At 52.8% G+C, this 26,144-nt stretch overlaps 1 protein-coding gene across 1 annotated transcript in view; it reads right to left on the reverse strand.

The window, feature by feature from the left end:
• ACOT7 (acyl-CoA thioesterase 7) overlaps positions 1-26,144 on the reverse strand; it is a 90,376-nt gene that overhangs the window by 39,022 nt on the left and 25,210 nt on the right. The window contains exons 2-6 of the mRNA XM_066372005.1: positions 25,926-26,043; positions 21,581-21,737; positions 16,649-16,740; positions 13,068-13,182; positions 4,932-5,018 (exon numbers count right to left, since the gene is read on the reverse strand). Of these exons, the coding sequence (XP_066228102.1) occupies positions 4,932-5,018; positions 13,068-13,182; positions 16,649-16,740; positions 21,581-21,737; positions 25,926-26,043 (569 nt within the window). The remainder of the gene's footprint in view (positions 1-4,931; positions 5,019-13,067; positions 13,183-16,648; positions 16,741-21,580; positions 21,738-25,925; positions 26,044-26,144) is intronic.

A 26,144-nucleotide genomic window follows, 5' to 3' on the forward strand; every position in this document is an offset into this window, starting at 1 on the left:
AGGCACCATGAGCTCTCTGTGCAGACCTCTCTCTGCATCTTTCTCTGTACCTGTGATAACAACACCAGGAGAGCAAATAAAACAAAAACTATAAAAACAGCAGACGGTTATTAAGTGCATCCTATGTGCCAGTGTCATCTCACTTAACCCCCAACCCGGCCCCTAAAAGGAAACTGAGGCCCGGGGAAGGTAAGCTGGGTGTGTGAAATGCTCCCTGGCGGTACTGCATTGTCCCCCAGGGCGCAGTGCAAATTCAAGGTGATACTATTTATTCACAAATGGCTTCACAAGCTGTGAGAAAATGGTGAGTGAGAAAATCAAGGGAAAGGTCGGGTCTACTGGCCACGTCCCAGGCCAGTGCCCATGGCCACCAGAGCTCAGGGAGATGCCTGAGCAGATATACACACGTTGGTGTCATGGAGGTCACAGAAGCCACAGAACTGGGTGACTCATGGGGAGGAAAAAACCCAGGACAGGCACTGGGGGGACAGGTACACTCAGGGGCGGGTGAGAGGAACACTCGGACTCAGGAAACCCACCTGGACACCCTCCCCGGCGGCGGGGAGAACCAGCAGGGAAGCCTGTCAGCATGCACATGCCTGAGCCCAGCCCCTGTGCCACTGGCTGCTCTGACGCCACCGCAGGCTGGGGACCGTGGTTTCAGAGAGCGTGGGGCAGGAAACCAGGGGGACTGCAGTGGTGGCAGTCAGTGGTGCCCACGCAGCCGAGGCCAAGGGAATGGGGTGCGAGGACATGGTCACTGTATTTGTTGAGACAAATATACATTCTAGCCATGTTTCTCTGACTCCCGGATCACCAGAACCACCCAGAACCTCGGGCTCTGGAAGACAATAGGGCAGAGGCTCCCCGTCCTGCGGGAGAATGCCAGGCCAGCCAGGAAGCGTTTCACACACACAAGTTCAGAAACACTGCCCTGTGCCCACGACAGAGAACAGCTCGCTCACTTCTCTCCTACAGGAACGCCAGGTGCAGCAGACATGCGTCCACATGCCTAGACCACCCTGCGAGCTGATGTGGCCATGTGGTCTTGACGGGCCCCACAGGGAAGAGCACAGCGCGGCTGAGCTTTTGCTGGGGTGCCATCTACTAGCTTTGAGACTGCAGCCCTGACACAGGGACATCTCATTGTGCAGCACACAGAGGGCAGATCCCAGGGACGGCAGGACACCCTGGGCCCCCAACTCCAGAGAGCTGCAAAATCGTCTCTGGACCTCACAGCTGTGGCATCGCGCTGGCCACAATACTCATCTCAGCATAGCCACTGGGCCTTCGTCACAGTTAATCCAGTGCCTTTCACAGGAAGCCCTCGAGGACAAGTCAGGGCCGGCGGCCCTGGTGAGGTGCCTCAGGAGAACAGCGTGGAGCCTGTGGGAGCAGGCAGAGCGACCCTACCCAGAGGAAGGCGAGGCGGGTCTCCGTGGGGACAGGCTGGCACCACAGCCACCTGGAGGGTGAGCCAGCAGGCTGGGACAGTATGAGAAGTGCGGGGACAGGGGCCCTGCAGAACAAAGCTGGAGCCACGTGGTCTGAGTAGGACTTGGCACAGCACAGCCATGCTGACACAACAGAACCAGGAGCTGCTGTGGGGCGGCGAGCCCACGCCGGTGGCAGCAACTAAGGCTGCGAAGTGGCGTGGCCGGAGCCAAGGGAGGACGAGGGGCAGCTGTGTTTTGTCAAACACCATCTGCACCATCTCCACAGAATACTTTGGTTAAAGTAATTTTAAAATAAAAAAGTGTTTAAGAAAGACTCAGGCTGCGGAAAGTTCGGAAGTGAGGAATTCCTGTTGAGAACACCCGCTGTTCATCCCGGGCTCATCCCCAGGAAGCCTCGGACACCCAGGGCTGGCCACTGCCGCTGGGACTTGGGGAGCACGTATCCTCTGTCATCTGCCTGGCCGCGGGCAAGGACTGTCCCAGCCCTCACGCAAACAGCCAACAGAGGGCCAGGCAAGGCAGGTCCCAGAGGAAGGACATCAGAGCACAGAGCCTCTCAGGAACCAAGAACAAGAACAAGACCTTTAAGAAGATGAGTCAGCCTGACCTGTGGTGGCGCAGTGGATAAAGCGTCAACCTGGAAACGCTGAGGTTGCCGGTTCAAAGCCCTGGGCTTGCCTGTTCAAGGCACATATGGGAGTTTATGCTTCCTGCTCCTCCCCCCTTCTCTCTCTCTCTCTCTCTCTCTCTCTCTCTCCTCTCTCTATAATGAATAAAAAATCTTAAAAAAAAAAAGATGAGTCAGACAAACAGACACAAAAGCAAACCCCATCTTCTTACCAAGTTACCCAAAAGCAATGTGTCATGATCTAGTTAGAATTTGAGAGATAAAAACACCTTTGACCTGCCAACAGAAACAATGAAGTCATTTTCCTACTTCAGGTGAGCTTTTCCTAAGTACTACTCACTTTCTGTGCTGGGACCTCACTGAAGCCCTTTGTTACGTGAGTTATTTTTACCGCCGGATCTCGGCTCTCCGGGTCTGTTACTGTACCATGTGCAAAGACAGACAGCTGTGCTTCTTGTTCGCCAATTCCTGTGCCTCGCAATTCTTCCTCTTATTCAAGTGCCATAGCTAAAATCTCCAAAACGGTGTTAGCAAGCGAGAGAGTGGGCACCCTTGCCCTGCTCCTGAGTGCAGTGGCAGGCCCTCCGCACGCCCGCTAGCATGTGTCTGATCACATGCAGGAGGCACCGGTGACTTACTCTTACTGTTTTCCATCAAGGACAGGTGTCTGGGTGAACTGATAAGGTCTTGGCTATTGCACGTACCTAAATACCCCGATATGTATCCCCCACGTGCCCCTTCTGGCCATATAACCAACAGTGGGGGAGGGGAGCGCAGAGGAAAAATGGGACTTTTCTGGGCTGAGATCCCAGCTCTTTCAAGGGGAGGAAGGAGAATCCTGCCCGATTCACTCGGGACCCAGAAGCCAAAAGCCAGGCTGGTATTTGTGATTCCCAGCCATTTACTGTTGCCAAGATCTGAGAGTGTGGTGTATGTGTATGGTGTGGTGTATGTGGTATGTGTTTGGTGTGTGTGGTGTGTGTGTGTGTGAGTGGCAGGGTAGGAGATAGAGCTCAAGATCATGACTATCCCATATGTGAAAACCACAGAAAATGGGGCACGGGAGCAGTTGACCAAAAGCACACATATAGCCCAGAATTACTGAAAAAAAGCCAAACCAGCATACACCTCGGTTTACTGTTTTCTCCCGCAATTGGCATCTACTAAATTCAAGTTTAGAGAAGACTTTCATTTAACTGAGTTTCAATCCCATTCCTGTTGACAGTATTCTCCTGGTTAAAAACCCAGGACCCATATTCCCAGTTCCCACGCAGGTACGCTCCCTCCTTCATGCCTGCAGAATTACTAGGCACTGGGAGAGATGATGGGGTTGGGTAAAATTACTAGTTTTTTTTTATTGTGGGCACAAAATCCCTGCTAAAATTGTCACTGGACACACATCTTACACATACAAAAATGTGCCTGTACCAAACGCTCCCCACGTGAGCATGACTCCATGAGGCACCCCGTCCAGGGGCCAGCTGGCTCTCATGCCCTGCTCTGCAGCCTCCGCACGTGAGGCAGAAAGACAGCGTGGAGTGTGGACCCAAGTAGGTGGCAATGGCGGAGATGCCACATTTCATGAACTAGCATGGTGTTTCATAATTATCAGGTAGACGGAACTCTGTGAGCTCAGGGACAGTTCTCTGCGGTTACGGAAGTCGGGGCTTCTGATGGTGAGGCTTGGGGTGGAGACAAGGGCTGGTGAAAAAGAGGAACAGGCAAGCTTATGAGACACAGCTGCATAAGCTGTGCTGTTCTGAGGGCGGAAAGACACTGACGTCACAGTACTCATGGGCCTGCAAAGTACTGTTTGCTATAAACAGAGCCTTCCTCGGGTGGGACCCAAGTTAATGGGATCTCAGGGCACTGCAGCAAGCATGGAGTTGAAAAAGGAAAACAATAATGAAATTAAAAAAAGGAAATAGACAAAAGAGGATGTGTTAAAAAAAAAAAAAAAGAACTTTAAAACTATCTCTCACATTAGGTTCTATTCTCTGATCCTAATAGGCCCAGGGACCATCGCCCCAAACTTCTCAACCAGAACGTGACATGCGCCTTGCATTTGTGGAACAAGCTTCTGCTAAGTGCCTCTTTCAGTCTATGTGAGACCCTGGAGCCCGTTGTGCCCGGGGAACAAGGGACAGCTCGGCGCCCAGTGCAACACAGCCCACGCGTCCATTACTCACGCTGCCGCCACAGCTTTGACAATCTGTCTCACTAACAACATTTCCCTTGTGTTTTTCTTTAAATCAGCTTATTTTTTAAAGTTTACTTTGATCTCATCTGTGATGATAATATTCATTAATTTATGGCTTGATATGCTACCTAAATTCCCCTAAGTCACAAAAAAATAATTACACACTATTAAAGTAAAAAGTGTCCCGCCAGTAACTCCTAGCTAAGTCTTCTGTGTTCCAGCCGTGTTTGCCGAGCTGGGGACGCCAAGGCCTGTGTTACTTGCACTGGAATGTGATGAAGGGAAAACTTTAATGCAAACATCAGCAGCAAAAATGGTTTTAATTAGCCACTCTGTTAGGTGGTCATGACATCACTCCCTGAGGACACTGGTCCCCTCAAAGGCCTTGCCCTAACCCACCAGCAGCCACTAAACACCTCATGGTCATAAGCTCCCCAGAGTACGTGACACCCTCTGTCAGGACAGTCTTTGACTGGACTTTCATTTCCAATGTTCAAATCCAGCATCACAGTATTTCAGTAATTTATTATGCAACCTCTTAAGACTTCCTTGAACACAGAAGGCTAAACTGAGTCAGAAAGCAGCCTGGCTCCCAGGGACTGACAGGGCTGGCGAGTGGGAGGACAGCAGTGACCCTGACACTCACCTCCGTGCACAAAGCCATGCAGCGTGCAGTCCGAGGGCCCCACCAGATGGATCAAGCTGGACTGGCTGTAGCTGACTGTGTTCGGCTCTGGAATTGCAAAGGAGACGGATTAGGCCAGGGGACAGACAGATTTCCACGGTGGATCGGTAGGACAATGCTCACACCCAGCGTTCATGCGGTCACAGGGCTGACTGTCAGCTTAGACCTGGAACTTGTAAGGAAAACTGGTCTCAAAACAGATTCCAGCTGGCAAAGAAGAAGGCTTTCAAGGATTAATTAGCCACTCTGTTAGTGGGTCACGACATTACCCTCTGGGGACACCAGTATCTGCAGCAAGGCCTGCCCCTACCCTCAGGCAGCCACTAAACACCACATGGTGCTAAGCTCTCAGGGTTCTTGGTGACACTGTAAGAATAACCTTCCATCTGACTTTCATTCCCGACTTAATAAGCAAGTGCCAACAGTATTTCAAAAACTTGTGGTACAACCTCCCAAAAGTTTCATCTTATACTTCATTACAGGCAATGGTAGGTGGAGACTCAGAACTTGATAGGATGCCAGACTCAGCCTCCCTGAACCCACCCTGACTCCTGCCCACCCTCAGTCTCCGGCCCAGCCCAGAGAGACACAGCATCTAAAGGTGTGCTGGCTTTTCCTTCCCATGACCCGTTCCCCTGGCCCCTTCACCTTCCCAGAGCGCAATCCCCCCTCCCTCAACGCTGCTGCCGAACCATCAGTAAACAAGACAAAGCCCAGCCTCCGGAGCGTGGGGAGTGCGCCTAAGCCCACCTCTTCTGGCAGGTGCAGGGAATGCTGATCCGGGGTCTCTGTGCAGACCCACGCTGCACACGCCTCTGCCTCCCCACGGCCTCTGGGCAGGGACGACACTGCCTCTGGCCTGGACAGTGTGCTCAGAATGGTCAGCCCAGTCCCAGCCTGGCTATGCCATGCTGAGGGTCGGCCAGCCTGCCAGGCCAGCACAGGCACCAGCTCAGGTGAGAAAGGTCCTTTCTGTATCTGGCCAAAGATGGAGAGTCTGTGTGGGAAGTGGTGAGGCAGGGCTGGTGGCACAGGGTGGTGCCAGGGTGCCCTCAGCACAGCGGTGGCCTCGGGACGTAGTGTGGAGCTCCTCCACGGGGGGTGGGGTGGGTGGGTTCAACTGTGGCTGCCTGAAGGGCCATGGAGCAGGATCAGGTGAGCGAGGCCATAGGTATTTCCTTTCAAACGCGAAGACTTTCTGGTTGTTCTCTAGCCTCACAGATCATACCAACTTAGACTCAAGTCTCAAGCTTGTGTAAGAAGGCCGCCTGCCCTGGGGGCTGTGCAGAGAGGAGAGGGGAGGGGAGGGGAGGAGAGGAGAGGAGAGCAGAGGGGAGGAGAGGGGAGGGGAGAGGAGGAGAAGGGAAGGGGAGTGGAGGGGGGGAGGGGAGGGGAGGGAGCGAACCTGCAGCCCAAGAGCCTCGAGGTGCCCAGCAGCCATCAGAAGCCACCAGAGGCGCAGGCTCTGGAGAGGGGTCTCCCTTCTAGCCACTCTCAGTTCCCATAGCTGGGGCTTCTGGCCACCTGCCTGCTCCCCACATCCTCTCCCAGTCCACTGGGTGCGACCTCCAGAGGCAGGTCCCAGCACAACGTGAGCTCCCTCGGCCCGGCCCGGGCCCTGCGGGAGGACTCTGTGCTGGGGTGCAGGAAGCCACAGTGCCATCCAGCCAGGCGCTGGTGGGCAGCAGCAGAGTGGAGATTTCCTTCCTGAGAGGCCACATTCTGGGGACTTCCCATCCAGCCCATCATCTGCATGTGACCAAGTGGTCCTCGTGTGGCCAGGTCTGTGTAAGGGGCTGGGGGTGGGGGCAACTTCAAAGGCTCCCAGGAGTGCTCGCTTCAGCAGCACACATACTAAAAGGCGCCCAGGAAAAGTACCCTGTATGTCCCTAGTGTCCACTGGTACTGCCCTGACCTAGGAGTGCCCAGGATAGCCACAGGGTAACAGGGTGTGCCCTGGCCCGCTGCACGGGATAAGAAGGCCCTGAGGAAAGTCCAGGACTCTGCCCTCCCAGTTCTTAATGGCACTTGGAGTGGAAAAGACACCTGCAATCCTTGTGCTCTGGGAGGGGCAGGTGGTAATAGTCCCTGCTGGTTAGGGTGTGCCCAGGATCACGCCTACCGCCAGCCTCCGGGGTTCAGGTGCCCAGATCCTGCCTAGGAGATTGGGTGGAGCACAGCCCAAAGAGCCATGAAAGATGCCTCAGCCATCCGAGGACCCCTAGCCAGTACTGCAAGCGGTCTCCCTTGGGCCTGTCCCTCCACAACACAAGGGAGCCAAGAGCAGTGAGGCCCCAACACCAAGGCCCCACGCTGCTTTCATTGGCTCTGTGTCCCATGCATAAGAGACAGGGAAGCAACATGTTATAGCATGAATGGAAACTAAGACTCAAATATAGCCCAATTTCAGGAACTGCTTTGACAGCTAAGAGATCTGAATGTGGACAGTGACAAAAGGATTTTTAAATTTCAAACAATGGAAAACTGCATATAAAAATCTTTGGTATGTCAAACACCAACTCATTCAAATGACAGGCAATTTGAAGTAACTATAACAACCTAATCAAAGAGATGGCCCCCACTGTTGTGTAGTAATGTTTAAAAATATCAAATAAGAACAAACAAGAGAGAGCCCAAGTGAACCACTTAACTTCCCACCTTAAGGAACTAGAAAAAGAAGAACAAAGACAACCCAAAACCAGCCGAAGAAAGGAGATAATAAAAATCAGAGCAGAAATAAATGAATTAGAGAACAGAAAAACTATAGAAAAAATTAATAGAACAAGGAGCTGGTTCTTTGAAAAGATCAACAAAATTGACAAACCCTTGGCAAGACTTACCAAGGAAAAAAGAGAAAGAACTCATATAAACAAAATCCAAAATGAAAGAGGAGAAATCACCACGGACACCGTAGATATACAAAGAATTATTGTAGAATACTATGAAAAACTTTATGCCACTAAATTCAACAACCTAGAAGAAATGGATAAATTCCTAGAACAATACAACCTTCCTAGACTGAGTCAAGAAGAAGCAGAAAGCCTAAACAGACCTATCAGTAAAGAAGAAATAGAAAAAACCATTAAAAACCTCCCCAAAAATAAAAGTCCAGGCCCTGACGGCTATACAAGCGAATTTTATCAAACATTCAAAGAAGACTTGGTTCCTATTCTACTCAAAGTCTTCCAAAAAATTGAAGAAGAAGCAATACTTCCAAACACATTTTATGAGGCCAACATAACCCTCATACCAAAACCAGGCAAGGATGGCACAAAAAAAGAAAACTACAGACCAATATCTCTAATGAATACAGATGCTAAAATACTAAACAAAATACTAGCAAATCGAATACAACAACATATTAAAAAAATAATACATCATGATCAAGTGGGATTCATCCCAGAATCTCAAGGATGGTTCAACATATGTAAAACGGTTAACGTAATACACCATATCAACAAAACAAAGAACAAAAACCACATGATCTTATCAATAGACGCAGAAAAGGCTTTCGATAAAATACAACACAATTTTATGTTTAAGACTCTCAACAAAATGGGTATAGAAGGAAAATATCTCAACGTGATAAAGGCCATATATGATAAACCATCAGCTAACATCATATTAAATGGCACTAAACTGACGGCTTTCCCCCTTAAATCAGGAACAAGACAGGGTTGTCCACTCTCTCCACTCTTATTTAATGTGGTACTAGAAGTTCTAGCCAGAGCAATCAGACAAGACAAAGAAATAAAAGGCATCCATATCGGAAAAGAAGAAGTAAAGGTATCACTTTTTGCAGATGATATGATCCTATACATCGAAAACCCCAAAGAATCCACAAAAAGACTACTAGAAACAATAAGCCAATACAGTAAGGTTGCAGGATACAAAATTAACATACAGAAGTCAATAGCCTTTCTATATGCCAACAATGAAACAACTGAGAAGGAACTCAAAAGAATAATCCCCTTCACGATTGCAACAAAAAAAATAAAATACTTAGGAATAAACATAACAAAGAATGTAAAGGACTTATATAATGAAAACTATAAACCATTGTTAAGGGAAATCGAAAAAGATATAATGAGATGGAAGAATATACCTTGTTCTTGGCTAGGAAGAATAAATATAATCAAGATGGCTATATTACCCAAAGCAATATACAAATTTAATGCAATTCCCATCAAACTTCCAATGACGTTTTTTAAAGAAATAGAGCAAAAAATCATCAGATTTATATGGAACTATAAAAAACCCCGAATAGCCAAAGCAATCCTAAAGAAAAAGAATGAAGCTGGGGGCATTACAATACCTGACTTCAAACTATATTATAGGGCCACGACAATCAAAACAGCATGGTATTGGCAGAAAAATAGACAATCAGACCAATGGAACAGAATAGAAAGTCCAGAAATAAAACCACATATATATAGTCAAATAATTTTTGATAAAGGGGCCAACAACACACAATGGAGAAAAGAAAGCCTCTTCAATAAATGGTGCTGGGAAAACTGGAAAGCCACATGCAAAAGAATGAAACTGGACTACAGTCTCTCCCCCTGTACAAAAATTAACTCAAAATGGATCAAAGATCTAAACATAAGACCTGAAACAATTAAGTACATAGAAGAAGACATAGGTACTCAACTCATGGACCTGGGTTTTAAAGAGCATTTTATGAATTTGACTCCACAGGCAAGAGAAGTGAAGGCAAAAATTAATGAATGGGACTACATCAGACTAAGAAGTTTTTGCTCAGCAAGAGAAACTGATAACAAAATAAACAGAAAGCCAACTAAACGGGAAATGATATTTTCAAACAACAGCTCAGATAAGGGCCTAATATCCAAAATATACAAAGAACTCATAAAACTCAACAACAAACAAACAAACAATCCAATAAAAAAATGGGAAGAGGATATGAATAGACACTTCTCCCAGGAAGAAATACAAATGGCCAACAGATATATGAAAAGATGCTCATCTTCTTTAGCTATTAGAGAAATGCAAATCAAAACGGCAATGAGATACCACCTCACACCTGTTCGATTAGCTGTTATTAGCAAGACAGGTAATAGCAAATGTTGGAGAGGCTGTGGAGAAAAAGGAACCCTCATACACTGTTGGTGGGAATGTAAAGTAGTACAACCATTATGGAAGAAAGTATGGTGGTTCCTCAAAAAACTGAAAATAGAACTACCTTATGACCCAGCAATCCCTCTACTGGGTATATATCCCAAAAACTCAGAAACATTGATACGTAAAGACACATGCAGCCCCATGTTTATTGCAGCATTGTTCACAGTGGCCAGGACATGGAAACAACCAAAAAGCCCATCAATAGATGACTGGATAAAGAAGATGTGGCACGCGTCGGCCTAGCGTGCGGAGGACCCGGGTTCGATTCCCGGCCAGGGCACACAGGAGAAGCGCCCATTTGCTTCTCCACCCCTCCGCCGCGCTTTCCCTCTCTGTCTCTCTCTTCCCCTCCCACAGCCGAGGCTCCATTGGAGCAAAGATGGCCCGGGCGCTGGGGATGGCTCTGTGGCCTCTGCCCCAGGCGCTAGAGTGGCTCTGGTCGCAACATGGCGACGCCCAGGATGGGCAGAGCATCGCCCCCTGGTGGGCAGAGCGTCGCCCCTGGTGGGAGTGCCGGGTGGATCCCGGTCGGGCGCATGCGGGAGTCTGTCTGACTGTCTCTCCCTGTTTCCAGCTTCAGAAAAATAAAAAAAAAAAAAAAAAAAAAAAAAGAAGATGTGGCACATATACACTATGGAATACTACTCAGCCATAAGAAATGATGACATCGGAACATTTACAGCAAAATGGTGGGATCTTGATAACATGATATGAAGCGAAATAAGTAAATCAGAAAAAACCAGGAACTGTATTATTCCATACGTAGGTGGGACATAATAGTGAAACTAAGAGACATTGATAAGAGTGTGGTGGTTACGGGGGGGAGGGGGGAATGGGAGAGGGAAAGGGGGTGGGGAGGGGCACAAAGAAAACAAGATAGAAGGTGACAGAGGACAATCTGACTTTGGGTGGTGGGTATGCAACATAAATGAACGACAAGATAACCTGGACTTGTTATCTTTGAATATATGTATCCTGATTTATTGATGTCACCCCATTAAAAAAATAAAATTATTATAAAAAAAAAAAAATCAAATAAGCTATGTCTAATAATCTAATATTCCTAGAACTTGCATTGATGAGCTTTTTATAAATGAAAGCACCAGAATTCTGATGAGAAAAAAATACAGCTGCACCCCGACACCCCTTCCTCCTTCCCTGGTTATCAACTCTGATGCCACAGGGGTAGGGACAGTCTAAAGACCCAGATGTGTGAGTCCTCCTGCTTTGTTCCCTCTCAAAGTAACCCAAAAAGCTACCTATCACAGATGGGGAGGCTACAACACCGAGATGGACCGAGTCCCCACCACTGGGGGAGATCCCTCCCATTAGAAATGCCCAATTTGGACTTTATAATAAACCTCTATTGAGCTATGAACTAGGATTCTAGGGTTTAGCAGCCACCATGCCCAATCTTTGAACCTGAAATTTCAAAAGGATGTCCAGGACTGGACTTGGGTACTTAGGGCAGCCACACACAGGGTTTGGCTCGGCCATCAACAAACACAGAATTCCCCCTTCCTATGGCTCCAGCTAAGGAAACTGCGGCAAAGAGAGGCTGAAACCCCACTGAAGAGGCAGAGCTGGGATTCTGACCCCAGAACCTACTTTCTCCCTGTCCCCAGCCCGCCACCCACTCCCTCCTGGTGGGAGCAGGAGGACGGGACCTGTCCAGACCCTGGAAGATGGGCCCCAGCACTTGCGTGGCCGCTCAGAGCCCATCGTCTGCCCTGTGGGGATGACAAGGGCTGGCTGGACCTGGGGAGGCGGAGCCCAGGCCCAGCGCAGGGCCAGGCTGGGCTGACTTGCCGGGACCCCCACTACAGTGGCAGAGACCAGCTCTGGGGTGAGCACTGTTTCACACCCAGGATAAGGCAGGACTGGTTCTGTTATAACCGACAGCCCTGCCATGGGTGGTCAGTCAGTCATATGGCCAAACAATCCCCACCCAGTTAACACCGGATAACCGATGGCCGTGGAGCCAAGGGTTCAAGGTCATCGCATTTTCTCTTGTCAGATGAAGAAAACAAGAAAAACTGGGTTTTTAAGGAACTCCCAGACTCTGAAAAGATACCTGAAGGATGAGGCTGGCCCCTCCTAGGGTTGCTAGGCAACAGCCTGAAATCTGGTTCTGGTTTCAAAAGGGAAGGAGAGCTGCAGCTACAAGGGGGACCTCTGGGTGCAAGGTGGGGATGGAGGACCCTGGTGTCTCCCTGCAGAACTAGCAGAGGACAGGGACATTCCTCACAGCAGCCGGGCCCTGACGCAGAGCCAAGCCTCAGAGCAAGTTCTCGAGAACCCTCTCCACACGGATGAAATTACTCCCGTGTGCAGGAGGGTGACGTCTGTCACCAGAGGACCCACAATCCCCGGCCTCACCATGTCCTAAGGGGGTCAGACGTCCAGAGGCCCTGCCCTGAGGGCGCCTCCACACCAGGGACTTCTCTGTTGAGGACTGGGGGGAGGGGGGCTGGGGAGAACATTTCTGGAGGAAAACATCCATTGTCCTTCTTTTTGGATTCTGGGTGGACATTCTGTTCAAGCCAGACCAGCATGGACTTAAAGGAAAGATGGGAAGGACCACGCAGGAAAGGAAGGCTGTGCACCCACAGGGCCTTCTCCCCAGTGTGAAAAAGGTGCTGTCTGTTTTACATAAGGTGGAAATCTCACCACACACGCCCTCCCAAGTGACCCTGGGGGAGAGACCACACAGAAGCTGGTCCCATGAAAAGGCACCCCTCAGCGGGCAGTGGAGCTACCACATGGGCACACGGGCGCCAGAGTCAATGCCTGGGCTGATGCTATCCCTGCAGGAACGCGGCACCGAGGCCTCGGGGGGACTGTGGAGCCTCCTGGCATCCCAGCTGGCTGTGACACAGGGAAGGGGTTTGTATGACAACACGAACCCCAGGAGAACACTCGTGACCATCTGCCCCGTGGCACCCTGGCTCTTACCTGGGTTCAGGACGGGCTGGATGATGTCCCCATTCCTCCACTTGGTCTCCATGCGCTCCAGTTTCTGGGCCTCGTACCGCCGGCGGCCCTCCTGCTCCTGCTCCTGCCGGGAGTACTGTGGGGCAGACAGAGGGGCAGAGGGGCAGAGGGGCAGCCGGCCTCCGGACCTGGCTCTTGTTTCTATCATCGAAACTATCCCTCTGCTGATAACACGTATTTAACATTCATAACAAAACACAGAGAGGGTGAAAGTCTCAGGTAGTCCCCTAACCCTGCCCGAGATGACATCCTTCCTATAACTATTTTTATACCCATGTGTATAAAAAGTTCTCTCATGCTGTCTGTGCAGTGTAAAAACAGCAGTATTTCCCCCACTGGGTGTATCAACTCACACCATTTAGGTGACAGAGCCATTACAAAGGGGCACTGAGCTGGCTCCTGGTTTTTTCTGGTTAAAACTATACACAGACGATCTCAGCCACTCATCATTTCACACCTGCCTCACTCCTTCCTGGGATTCAGTCCCGGACATCACATGATGAGACTAATTCAGCACCAAGGGCTTCACGGGAAAGATGAAAATGAGGGTCGGTACACGGTAATTTCTACAGAGAACAGTCACTGTGCCTCAAACCCCCCAGTCAGTGCTGTGTGAAAACGAGGTGACTCCCCCTGCAGAGCAGCAGAGACAGAGGGAGGCGGCCCGGGCAGCACAGTGGGGGTCTGGGGACTGAGGGCAGTGCTCTGGGGTTGAACACTGTCGGCACAGTCCCTGTCCACCTGGAAACTCTGTGTGTGGCCTTATTTGGAACATGTCTATATAAGATTTACTCACACACACACACACACACACACACACACACACACAGGAAAGGCGGTCACGTGACAATGGAGGCAGAGATTGGAGTGATGTGGCCACAAGCCATGGAACACCAAGGGTTACCAGGAGCCACCAGAAGTTGGAAGTCAAAGAAGGGTTCCCCCCTAGAACCTTCTGAGGGGCAGCACCATGATTTTGGGCTTCTGAGCCCCGGTCTGTTTAAGCCCCCAGCCTACAGACCACCAGAGCAGCCTGGGAAACTCACGGGCAGACACCCTGGCCCTGAGCTACCACCGCTCTCCTTGTGTGAGGAGAGTGGATGGAACTCCACCAGTGCCGACTGGGCACCAGGCGCTCACAGTACCAAAGGACAGACCCACTGGCCAGCCCAGGCCAAGGTCTAAGCGACCTTCCTGTTCCACGTGGAGAGGGCTCCCCCGTCACCACAGTTTTTTCTAAAATGTCTGGACTACACAACAGCTTGCCACCCACAGAGACTGCGTCTGCCCGCTGGGGGCCCCGGTCAGACACTGAGGCAGGCATGAGAGCGCCCCCCACAGGCACTCTGCAGGGGTGCAAAAAGTGAGTCCCTGTCACCTTGGGTGACCCAGGGCCGTGGAAAGGCAGCAGATGGAGGGCAGAGTGGCCTCCCACAGATGGACAGGGCCTGCACCTGAGAATCCCTGTGATGGGGAGGGGGACACTGAGGAGGAGGACAGGGACTGTGATGCCCAGTTTCTCTGTGAGCACTGTAAGCAAAATGAGCAAGCACCAGTCCCTGACTGTCTGGTTCCCAGTGCTACTGCTTTTATTTTATTTATTTATTTTTATTTATTCATTATAGAGAGGAGAGAGAGAGAGAGAGAAGGGGGGAGGAGCAGGAAGCATCAACTCCCATATGTGCCTTGACCAGGCAAGCCCAGGGTTTTGAACCGGCAACCTCAGCATTTCCAGGTTGACGCTTTATCCACTGCGCCACCACAGGTCAGGCTGCTACTGCTTTTAAAAACGTGTTCTCTATCCACCTCACCCTCAGGAAAATAAACGCTCCCACAGGGGCAGGTGCCGCTGGGGCCTGGATCTGTTTCCTTCTAAGAAGTACTGTCCACTCGTAGGAGTGAGAGCAGAGAGCAGTGAGCCCCACGGAGCACATCTAGAAGCTTGGGAGTTACAAGAGGAGGAGGTGAGGCCATCACTGTAGGAATGAACTATTGCTCTCCATTGCGAATCGTTTGTCCTCTGGAGCCTGCCTGCCCGCTGACCCTGCCTACCCACTGACCCTGCCTGCCCGCTGACCCTGCCTGCCCGCTGAGCCTGCCTACCCATTGACCCTGCCTGACCGCTGACCCTGTCTGCCCACTGGCCTGCCTGCCCGCTGACCCTGCCTGCCCGCTGACCCTTCCTGCCCGCTGGTCCTTCCTGCCCGCTGGCCTGCCTGCCCACTGACCCTGCCTACCCGCTGGCCCTTCCTGCCCGCTGGCCTGCCTGCCCACTGGCCTGTCTGCCTGCTGACCCTGCCTACCCATGGACCTGGGAACAGACACAATGAAGTCTCTCCATGCAAAGATGCCTCTGTCCACAGAAAAGCCCAACTGAGAGAAACCAAGGAAAGAGGCTGAAACAGAGCTATCCTAACATTCGTTTCCTCGGGGCCCAGCGGGACTGAGAGCGGCAGTGGCTGGCCTGGGCAGGGCGGCCTGGTGGTCCTGGCTCTTAGCACATGAAGATTAATGAACAGAACCCTCATTTAAATTGGAGTTAGGGCCCTGGTCAGTTAGCTCAGTCAGTTAAGAGCGTCACCCTGAAACAACAAGGTTGTGGGTTCAATCCCTAGTCAGGGCACACACAGAGAACAACCAAAGAATGCACGACTGAGTGGAACAACAAATGAATGCTTCCCTTCCCCTTTCCCTCTCGCTCCCTTCCTCTTTCTCTGAAACTTAATAAATAAATAAACCCTGGCAGGACAGCTCGGTTGGTTGGAGCACTGTCCCGGAGCACAGAGGTTGCCAGTTTGATTTCCTGGTCAGGGTACATACAGGAGCAGCTCAATGTTCCTGTCTCTCTTCCTGCTCCTCTCAAATAAATAAGTAAACAAACAAACAAACAAATTAGTTAATTAATTAATAGGAGCTGGAGGGTTCTCACACATACCACTCATTGTCAGTCACCCAGAATAGGAAGAAATACTCCCCATCTCCAAGAGGAACACGCTGTCTACCACTCCAGCAGGAAGGAAAATCTTTTCCTGGCCTGGCAACCACTCAGCCAATGAGAAGCTACCACACTTTGGACTCCCAGTTTCCTCCAATGGACTCTCTGTTTGCAACAGCCCCTCTGCACCGCCACCCTATCCTTCTATAAAAGAGCCCACCTTTTGTTCTCTGGACTTGTGGGTGATTCACCAGTAGACCACATATCCCAAATTTTTTGTTGTTCCTAAATAAACCCATTCTGCTGAAAAAATGTCTGGCTGACTATTTGTTGAAGGTCAAAGGCAGAAGGAACCCTCACCAGGCATGGCCCCAACCTGCCTTATCTCTGGTCACAGAGTGTGATAAAGGGTCCTCAGGAAGAGGGTCCATGGCGTCTGGGCCAGCCTATGGTCCCACTCCCAGCCTGAAGTAAACCTGTGCTGAGATCCTGGACAGGGACCCCCACCCGCTGCTCCCACCACTGCTCTCCCAGGACACCCCCAGCATCACAAGAGTGACAGGCTTCTGCTACCTGTCTCATGAGAAGTGGAAAGAGGACTCCTTACCACAACCGGAGGCACCTCCAGGACCTTGTCCACATTCTTCAGTGACAGGGGCACATACCACAGGGTAGCCTTATTGGTCAGCTTTTTGGAACCTTCAAAGAAGAAGACCACATGAGGGATGGCCTGGCGAGAAAGGGCGGGGCACCAGGAGCCTAGCAGGTGGGCTGAAATGCCACCATCTCTTACCCCGACCCCCAAGGCCCTTAGCCATGATGTGCAAGCTCAGGAACCCCCCCACCCCCTGTCCAGGCAACGGGACCCTCCCCACAATGCTGCCACTCTCCAAAGGCTGATGGAAGGACCTCGGACCATCTGCTTTAAGCCTAGGGGCTGGTCCCCAGGCCTGTCGGCCTTCTAGCACTGGCTAACATGGCCTCACACCTGGAGGCCCAGAGCCAGGCATGCTCCTCTCCGATGGTGTTCTGACAAAAGAAAACTTTGGTCATTAACACACACCAGAGGCCTCTGAGGAAGGGCCAGACAGAGAAAAGGGCTGTGGGGAGGGGCAGACCGTTCAGCTACCCCCCCAGGGAAGAGGGAGACAAAGCCAGGGCTGCACCAGGCTGAGCCCGCGTCTCCACCAACAGACCCAGCAGAAACTAATATCAAACTCAACTCAAGAACCCCCTGCTGAGAAACTCGCCACACTGATAGATCTGCCCATCTGTCTAAATGTGGCCAAGATGAGCTCCTGCCAGATGGGGTGGGAAAAACAGCAGCACATGGTGCTGGGTCTCCGGGGGACATGGAGGCAGAGCCCACACGGGCAGCCTGGGAAGGGGCGGGCGGCTGCCGGGCGAGCGCCCAGAGCACAGCTGTGCAGTCAGCCCACCGAGCCTCGAGCCTCGTCTGTGACCCGGCACCTCTTCAACGCCCCCTCCCCCGAGGCCGGCGCCCAGCAAACTCAGCCCTCCTGCCAGCAGCCTCCTTACGGAGTGCGGGGAGGTAGGTTGTGGGCTGCGGATGTTCACTCGGGACAGAATGCTGGGCCACAGAGCCTTCCTTGGGGCACTGAGCCCGGCCTCAGGACGGAGTAGAGCTACCTCCTCTGCTGAAAACCAAGGGCCCGAGGAAACCACTCAGTCCGCAACCTTCACTTGTACAGGAGCCCAAAGTCAGAGCTCCCGTTTGCCTGGGGTCACACAACAACTCTGTCTTTCTTTTTTCTTGGGGGGGAATTTTTATTGATTTTAATTTATTGTGTTTACATAGATTCTAGTGTCCCCCTCGCAGTCTTTCTGAAGACAGACCCAGGCTCTCTGGTTCACAGTAATTTTGGAGAAGTATTTACAAGAGCGTTTTTACAAAGTGCCTCTCCAACATGGAGGAGTCCCGCGTAGCAGAGGTGCACAGGGGAACAGGGGACAGAGAGGAAGCAGAGGAGGGGGGACCTGCCCAGGGACCCCAGAAGTCCCGCCAGGAGCTCACCCCCAGGCAGCTCCCTCTGACCTGTCCTCCTGCACTGAACCTGGGCTGTGACTTCCTCACCTAAACGTAGTGCCAAGGACCAAGCCAAGCCCGAGGGGATCACTTAGAACAAGAGGGAGGCCGTGGGAGTGGCTCTGGTCCAACAGAACCACCCGAACAACAGGCTCCCGGGCTCAAGAACCACAGGCAAATATGGAAAATATTTTCACTGCTCTTTGACTGAAAGCAAATCTGACAACCTGCTTTTGGGAATAAGAGTTCCTGTTTGACTCAGCTAGAGCTAGCCTGACAAGCTGGTTTCTATGGAAACCCGAATGGCTTACTCCTCGAGACCTAGATGAGCTCCATGGAGCAAACGAGGCAAAACACACTAATTGTACTTTCTCTATCATTTAATAAAACCGTCAAAAGGCAACTGCAGCATCAGAAACATCTATTTTAAAACCTTAAGAGCTCCTAGCTATTTTCTGGAGCAATTCATAGCAATCACGTCCCAGTTAGTTAATATTTTGACAGTTGCTGGAGATGAATGAGCCATCTCGGAGGCAAAGGTTCACTGGTTGTCTGCCTGGAGTGTTCTCGTTCAATGGCCTCCTAGCAGCGTACACAACCGATGGAGGGGGACAAAGGACAGGGAACCCCTGCCTCCTGGGGTTGGCTCAGCTTTGTCAGGCCTTTTGCCTTCCAACCTGTCTCCCCACTGTCTGAGCTCACTTGCCCACCAACTTGTGTTCACTGGAGGCCGCTGGGCCAGGCACTGCTCTAGGCACAGGGGGACTGCTGTGGACAAGGCAGCCACCAGCCCTGCCCTCAGAGATCTGCATCCCAGGAGATGCAGAGACAGAAAAAGACACCTCAGGACAGGGAGGTCTTGAGAGACCCAAGGCCCCAGAGTAAGAGACGCAAACAGATCCAACGATAAGACAGTGAGAGAATGCAGAGAGATAGGGCGCAGGGCTGGGAGAGAGGGAGACCCAGAGACGAGAGCAAGGGAAGGGCGTCAGGCCCCTGGGGCAAGACGACCAAGGTGTGGAGAAAAGCCTTAGCCTGCGGGACCCAGCCCATCTCAGAACCCTGAGCAGTGCTACCCTCTGCTGCCTCACCTAAGCCCCGTCTCTCATCCGCACAACAGGACAAAACAGGATAACAACGCCTGCCCCTCCCGGCAGGCTCGCCCCTCTGTGGGCAGTTCACATCCTGCAAGCCTATCTGCATCTGCAGGGAAGGCGTGATGGCGGATGCTGGGGGTGGTGGAGTGCATCCTCATGGGCAGGTCACCTCGCCAGCTCTGCTCTCACACCTGCATGGCTCTAGGCGAGAGCCTTCTGCCTCTCTGTCCACTCCTACCCCCAGTGGGCAGGATTCTTCAGAAAATGAGTGTCATTCTCAACACCTTCTGCCAGCTTCCCACTGTTTTCAGGGGAGAAGCCCAAACCCTCCTGACAACCTCCATCCATACACTCCCTCCTTCATCCATTCACTAGTCAATCACCGAGTCTACTCTGCTGAGCCAAACTGCCCGAAAAGGAAGACATGACTTTCTCTCAGAAATTCATGACTGGGACAGGGACTCTTGGCCTCAGCACCACAGACCCCTGGGGCTGGCTCACTCTGGGTTGGGGGCCGTCCTGTGCGCGGTAGGGTGTGCAGCAGTGTCCCTCCCAGCCTACACACACTGGAGGTGAGTAGCACTGCCCCAGTTGTGACCACCAAAAAGTCCCCTTGAGAACCACAATGCTGGGGTCGAGCCAGAACCCCTGTGTCTAGTCTGAGCACGCTGTCTCTGAGAGATGCATACACGGGTGTGCAGAGGTGACTCAGGACGGGTGCCAAGTCCAGGGATGAGAAGCCAGGCAGAGGGTCCCTGCAAGGTATGCCACAGAACTAAGATAGCACAACCTGGAGATGCGACTGTCCTTGAAGGAGAGGTTTAGGAGGCAGTAGTGAGCCCTGGTCCCCGTGGCCGTCAGGAGCAGTGCAGGGATGGAGCAAGGACCTCAGTAAGAGGGCCCCTAGACAGCTCCCACCCAGCCTGGACATTCTGTTACATTCTCTTCAAAGAGGCAGCTCTCGGCTGGCCAAGCAAAAACGGACCAGCATATCCCCTGAGGTTAAGGCTCAGAGCAGCCACAGGGGCCACCCGCTCCGCCTCCCACCAAGAGGTGGCCACCTCCGACCCTGGGTGCCTAGAGAGGTGCACCCTCTCTTTCCCATTTCCCAAGGGCCTGACAGGAACTCAGGACAAAGGCCAGGTGAGGTCGCTCTGAGAGCCTGGGAGGGCCTCTCTGGCCACTCACTGTCCTCCAATTTGTACCCTGCTCACGGGGTCCCCCCAGGGTGCAGCCTCCCGGAGGCCAGAACGGGGGGGGGAGGGGGGACTCCACAGTGGGATCTGTAAGGCAGCTCCCCCTCTTTGTGAGCCCAGTGACTCCCTGGAAAACCACTGACACCGGAAAGCCACGATGACAGAACAACACCGCTGATTACTGCTAAGGAAGAAGCACTTCAAGGGTCCAGAGAAATAGAGAGGTGGCTACTTCCCCTTCCATCAGCAGGGGCAGCCAGCCCCCCACACAGCCTGGAGCAAAGGCCACCATGTGGGAAGACAGTGCCCGGCATCTCTTTCTGTGCCTCATCGAAGGGTCCCTTTAGTGCAAGAGCTGCCTGCGTGTGCAGGGTTCAGGCTACAAATGTGGGTACAGGCACGCTGACCACTGCCCGCACCCAGGCCCTTGCTCTGCTGAAGCACTCCCTGTGCTCACGGGAGCTGGGCCTACTGAGGTCCCCAGACGTTCCTGGTGGATAACTGCTCCTGGCCCATGCGGGAGAAGCCTCGAGCCCCTCCCCAAGCTCTGAGCACGGCCCAGTGTAGGCCGCCTCAGCCAGGGAGGGACGCCAGGAGGCGGGTGCAAGGCCTGGGCAGCTCCTTCCCCCAGAACCAGGTGGCCTCTCCTGTCCATGGGGCGGCTGGCCTGGAATGGGGGCGGGTATGAGCAGCCAGGGGACGTGGGGGGGGATGGGGGAGGGGGCCTGCCTTCCTCAGCAGCTGCCAGTTATAAAAAGAGCCAGCGCCAGTGCTAACTGAAGCCACAGTCCCCTGCAGCGCCCAGTGGGAGGATGTAAAGGGTTTCCATGGTTACCATGCCAAGGAAGGAATATTCAGATCAAACCTGAGTCAAAGGTTCACTCAGTGAATTTCAGCCCAAACCTGGTTTTCAGGCAGGAGAGCAGGGAAGGGAAGAGGTTTGGTGGGGGAGGCGGCAGCAGGGGCGTTCAGTGCTCGCACATTCAGGACCAAAGCCCAAAGGCCGGGGCTCCAGGCACACGCTCTTGGGCTCGCTGCGTGAGCAGTCTGTGCGGGGGTGGGAACTAAGGGAGGTCATTTGTGGACAGAGTTAGAACCAGCCCCTCAAGCAGAGTCAATCCTCAGTCCATGTAAGAGGCCGCTCCCACCTCATCATGCTGCTGCTCCCAGCCCAGCCAGTGAGAGAGCGCACCGGTTACCTGTGAGAATGTTTTCCGACATCACGTGGACCTGGACTTCCACCGAATGCTTCGAGGTGTAGGTGATCTCTGCACTGACGTGCGCCACCTCGCCGATGCACATGGGCGACAGGAAGTCCGTGCGCTCGACCCGGGCCAGGGCGGCCACACAGCGCTCCTGCAAAGACCAAACATGGGTTAGCCTGGCCCGCAAGCCCCCATCCTGGAGATGCTCCCCCCAAACTGCCCTGATCTTTTACACGCTCCTAAGTCCGAGACCACAGGAGGTGCAGAAATGTCCCATGGGGACCCTCCAGAGAGATCACTACCGTGATTCTGAGTGATGGGGTTGTGAGCGGCTTTTTTCTCTTACCCAGTGTTTCTACAAAGACATGCACTACTTGCATGATGAAAGGTGAAGAGATACACACACAGTCACAGGGAAATTTTGGAAATACAGAAAAGTAGGCAGAGGAGGAAAACCGCTCCACCCGTCCAAAGATAACCGTGGCTTCTATTTTGGGACCTTTCTTTCCAGGCTTCTCCCTAAGAATAGGGGCTCCACTGGTTCATTTGTTCCTTTGCCTTGATCCCTGTTTTGCAGTTACAATCCTTAAATAATCGTGTAAAAGCTAAATTTACACTTTCACGTTATGCTTTTTCACTCAAAAGGAGGAACAAACAACCTGGCTGTGTTGTGACAAGTTCTTACCAATTATCGTTCTATTTTTTTATTTTTTTTAAAGATTTATTGATTTTAGAGAGAGAAAAGAGAGAAGGGGGTAGAAGTGGGAAGTAGCAACTTGTAGTAGTTGCCTCTTGTACGTGCCTTGACCAGGCAAGCCCGGGGTTTCGAACCAGCGACCTCAGCATTCCAGGTCAATGCTTTATCCACTGCACCACCACAGGTCAGGTTAGCAATCACTGTCCTTTTAGTTAAATTTTATTTATCCTTCAACCAGACAACCCATCCACACGACTCAAAATTTAAAAAGAAACAAAAGAGCCCCCGTGTGCCTCTGGTCACTGCTACCAGCCACCCAGGACGCACTCAGTATCCGATGGACACAGCAGGGAGCACAGGGCCGTGGGGCGCCGGCTGCAGGACCCCCACAGTCCATGGAGAGGGAGCGCATCCTCTCTCAGAATGGGAAGGACTCTCACTCCTTTTCAGGATTGCCTTGTCCCAATTCTCCACTGCCAAGAAACTTCAGGGGCCAAACAGAATGGAATACTCTGTTCTTAGACATTTGGGTCTCCCCAGTTGTTGACTGTAAGTAATTCTATGATGAGCATTCTTTTAATATCTTGTTTCCTGGGTGGAAAGGACAAATGCTTTGTCATTTGTTTCCAGAGTCTTTCTCAACAGGAGCGTGGTGCCTGTTGTGGCCCCGGCACCTCCCCACACCAACACTTATCTCCATCTGTGCTAACTGAGTGACACGAAAGCCACTCGTATTTGGGTGGAGACACTGGCTCTTCGTTGCCAAACTGGGCACTTAGCATTTCGTGACTTCCTACCAGAAAGCAGCTGTGTTTTCTAGGACCCAGGACAGCAGCAGGGGTCTGAGTGGGTGGGGAGGGAGGAGGGGGGCAGGAGACTCGACCTCAAGGTCGACGAACTGTTTGAGCCCTGCCATCAACCGCCTGCTGCCACTGCAGCACCAACACACAGCTCTCCCACTTGCACGGGAGCTCACCCAGCACCTGACAAACATGCAAGGTCCCTGGCCACCCCAAGGGCTACTGGGGACCTCCGTCTTCACCTCCTGGGTGGTTCTCAGGCACACGGGGCCAGGGGCTCAGGGCAGTTCCTCTTCCTATAAATGCCCCACAGGCCACACCTCCCCCACTGCCTCAGCACACAGACGCATGTGGCACCCACTGAAAGTGCCAGGCAGGTCACACCAGCAGTCACATTCAAGTCCATTTACAAGGCTACAGCACCACCCACTGGCAGAAAGCTGGAAAGGCAGGTCAGCGGAGCAGGCAGAAACGAGGGAGCAGTGTCCAGTATGCACTGCTTGCAGACACAGCGGTGGCCTACTCGGCCTGCACACCCTGTAGCCGCCTGTACCGCCCACACACCCAATGGCTGTCTGCACTGCCTGAAGACCCAGCGGCTAAATGGTGGCATGAACACGCTCATACACATCAATAGCTTTCATGGAAACACCAGTTTCTCACATCTCCATGCACCTGAGCCTTGGATGACCTGAGCCCTTTCATGGCAACACAGGTCTCGCCCTTCACTCAGTATTCGTGGATCCAGGCATCCTCAAAGCTGGCATCGGGGGAGTACGAGAGCCTGCTCTAGGCCTGGGCTCTGGGCAGATGGGTCACATGATAAATGACAGGGCAGTGCCGCATGGTGGTGGGTGCCCTAAAGAGAGTGGTATGGGATGGGTGTAGCTTCAGATGAGGGGGCTGATGGCCTCTCTAGGGAGGGCGCATTGGAGCTGAGACCTGAATGACAAGGGGTCAAGTGAGAGAAGGTGTGGGGGTGCAGGCACTCCATGCAGAGGGGAGAGCGGGCAGTCCCCAAGGAGAGCTGGGGCCCAGGCTGTGGGCAGAAAGGCTACCTGGGCCCAGGCTCCGGACTCTCAGGAGCAGTAGGACCTCCAGAGCAGGCTGGCTCACGCAGGCCCCAGGCCCCGGGCTCTCAGGGAGCAGTGAGGACCCCCAGAGCAGGCTGGCTCACGCGGGCCCCGGGCTCTCCGGGAGCAGTGAGGACCCCCAGAGCAGGCTGGCTCACGCGGGCCCCGGACTCTCCGGGAGCAGTAGGACCCCCAGAGCAGGCTGGCTCACGCGGGCCCGGGCTCTCCGGGAGCAGTGAGGACCCCCAGAGCAGGCTGGCTCACGCGGGCCCCGGGCTCTCCGGGAACAGTGAGGACCCCCAGAGCAGGCTGGCTCACGCGGGCCCCGGGCTCTCCGGGAGCAGTGAGGACCCCCAGAGCAGGCTGGCTCATGCGGGCCCCGAGCTTTCGGGAATAAGGACACACAGAGCAGGCTGGTTCACTTTTTAGTCCACATCTCAGAGCTATGTGAATTTTTAGCAAAGGGCATTAGTGTTCCTTCCATAACCCAGGACACGAGTGGAATGACTTGAGGAAGAGGGCACGACACCTCTCAGCAATGTCCCAAGGGACATTCTTAACCCAGACCTGTCCAGAGCATTCAGGCCGGGCACAGGGATACCCGGGGATAGCCTCGTGCCTGCTCTTCCCAAATGGAGAGGCCACTTACAAACATGAAGTTCGGCCTCTCCCAGCTTAACATACTGAAAGGGGAGAACTGCATTTAGTGGGTGGCCGCTCAGGAGTCTTACCACACTCATGTTATTATTACACAGTGTTTACTATTTTGCAGGCGATGAGGTCTGAGAGGTGACTGGGCAAGCGGAACTCCACGTTCAGCTGAGGTGCAGACAGCGCAGGCCAGCACCCAGGACTGCGCTGACTTATGAGCTGCTATTTCCCAGGACTCCAACAGGCTTGGGCCCACCCGCAGGGCATTCCATCAGAACTGGTGGGTATCATCCAAACACACAGTCACCTGGCTTGGTTTATTCTACAAGTACATACGTGCATGCTGTGTGCCCGCGCACGCACACATATACACACACATACACACAGATACACACACACGCCAGCGCTGGATCTTCTTTTTCCAACACAGCAGGTGGCTGGCTGGGGTGCAGGCACACAGAGCCACACACTCCCTGCTGGGCCCATGTTGGCAGCAGTGGTGTGAGACAGAACGCCCTCTAGTACCCAAGGGCGGTCTCTCTCCTGCGGGCCAGACTTCAGAGAAAATGTCAGACTCCACAGGGTTGAGGACATGGCAGATGACAGGTATGGCCTGAGCTGCCCTGAAGTCCTAAAACAGAGAACCCTGCCCTTGTCCCCAGCCGTCAGTGGAGACACCATCATGGGCGCCTGCTGGGCTTCCGGGTCAGTCAGGGCCAGGGAGGGGTTGGCCCCAGGGCAGTCTCACGTTCACAATAAACTGCTGCCCATGCAGGCATGGCTCTGAGAGGTCTGGACTCCAGGAAGATTCTGGAAACCAAGACTCTTTCAGAAGAAAGGGGGAGGTGCTCTCAGCTTAGTTTCTGTTGGTCCCCACCCCTCTCTTCATGCTGAGCCCAAAACCAAACAGCGTTGCAAGGGGTCCTGCCCAGGGCTGATTGGGCCAGATCTTCCAGAAGTTCCCTGGGAGCGGAGGATGGAGGAAGGGAAGGTTCCTCCACCCAAACACCTCTCCTGACCCACCAGTGGTGCAGCGTGTATACAAGAAACACCAGGCCTCCTGGAGCCCAAACCTTCCGCGTGCTCCCAGCCAGGGTGTGGGGGACCCAGACTCTTACCCCGTTCTGGCTGTTACAGTGCCGGGTGCTGATGATGGCTCCCGCCTCCTCGATCATCTTCAGAATGGTTCCTCCGTGAATGTTGCCAGCAATGTTGGCGTCATCTGGCCGCATGATACTAGGCGGGCAAGAGAGAAGACACAGGGTGCAAGGACACAGGCTGTGACCCTTGGAAGACAAACAAATCCTGGGACCACCTCCCCCATCAGGAGTCCCAGA

Source organism: Saccopteryx leptura, chromosome 3 (genome assembly GCF_036850995.1).
Source record: "Saccopteryx leptura isolate mSacLep1 chromosome 3, mSacLep1_pri_phased_curated, whole genome shotgun sequence".
NCBI classification, from domain to species: Eukaryota; Metazoa; Chordata; class Mammalia; order Chiroptera; family Emballonuridae; genus Saccopteryx; species Saccopteryx leptura.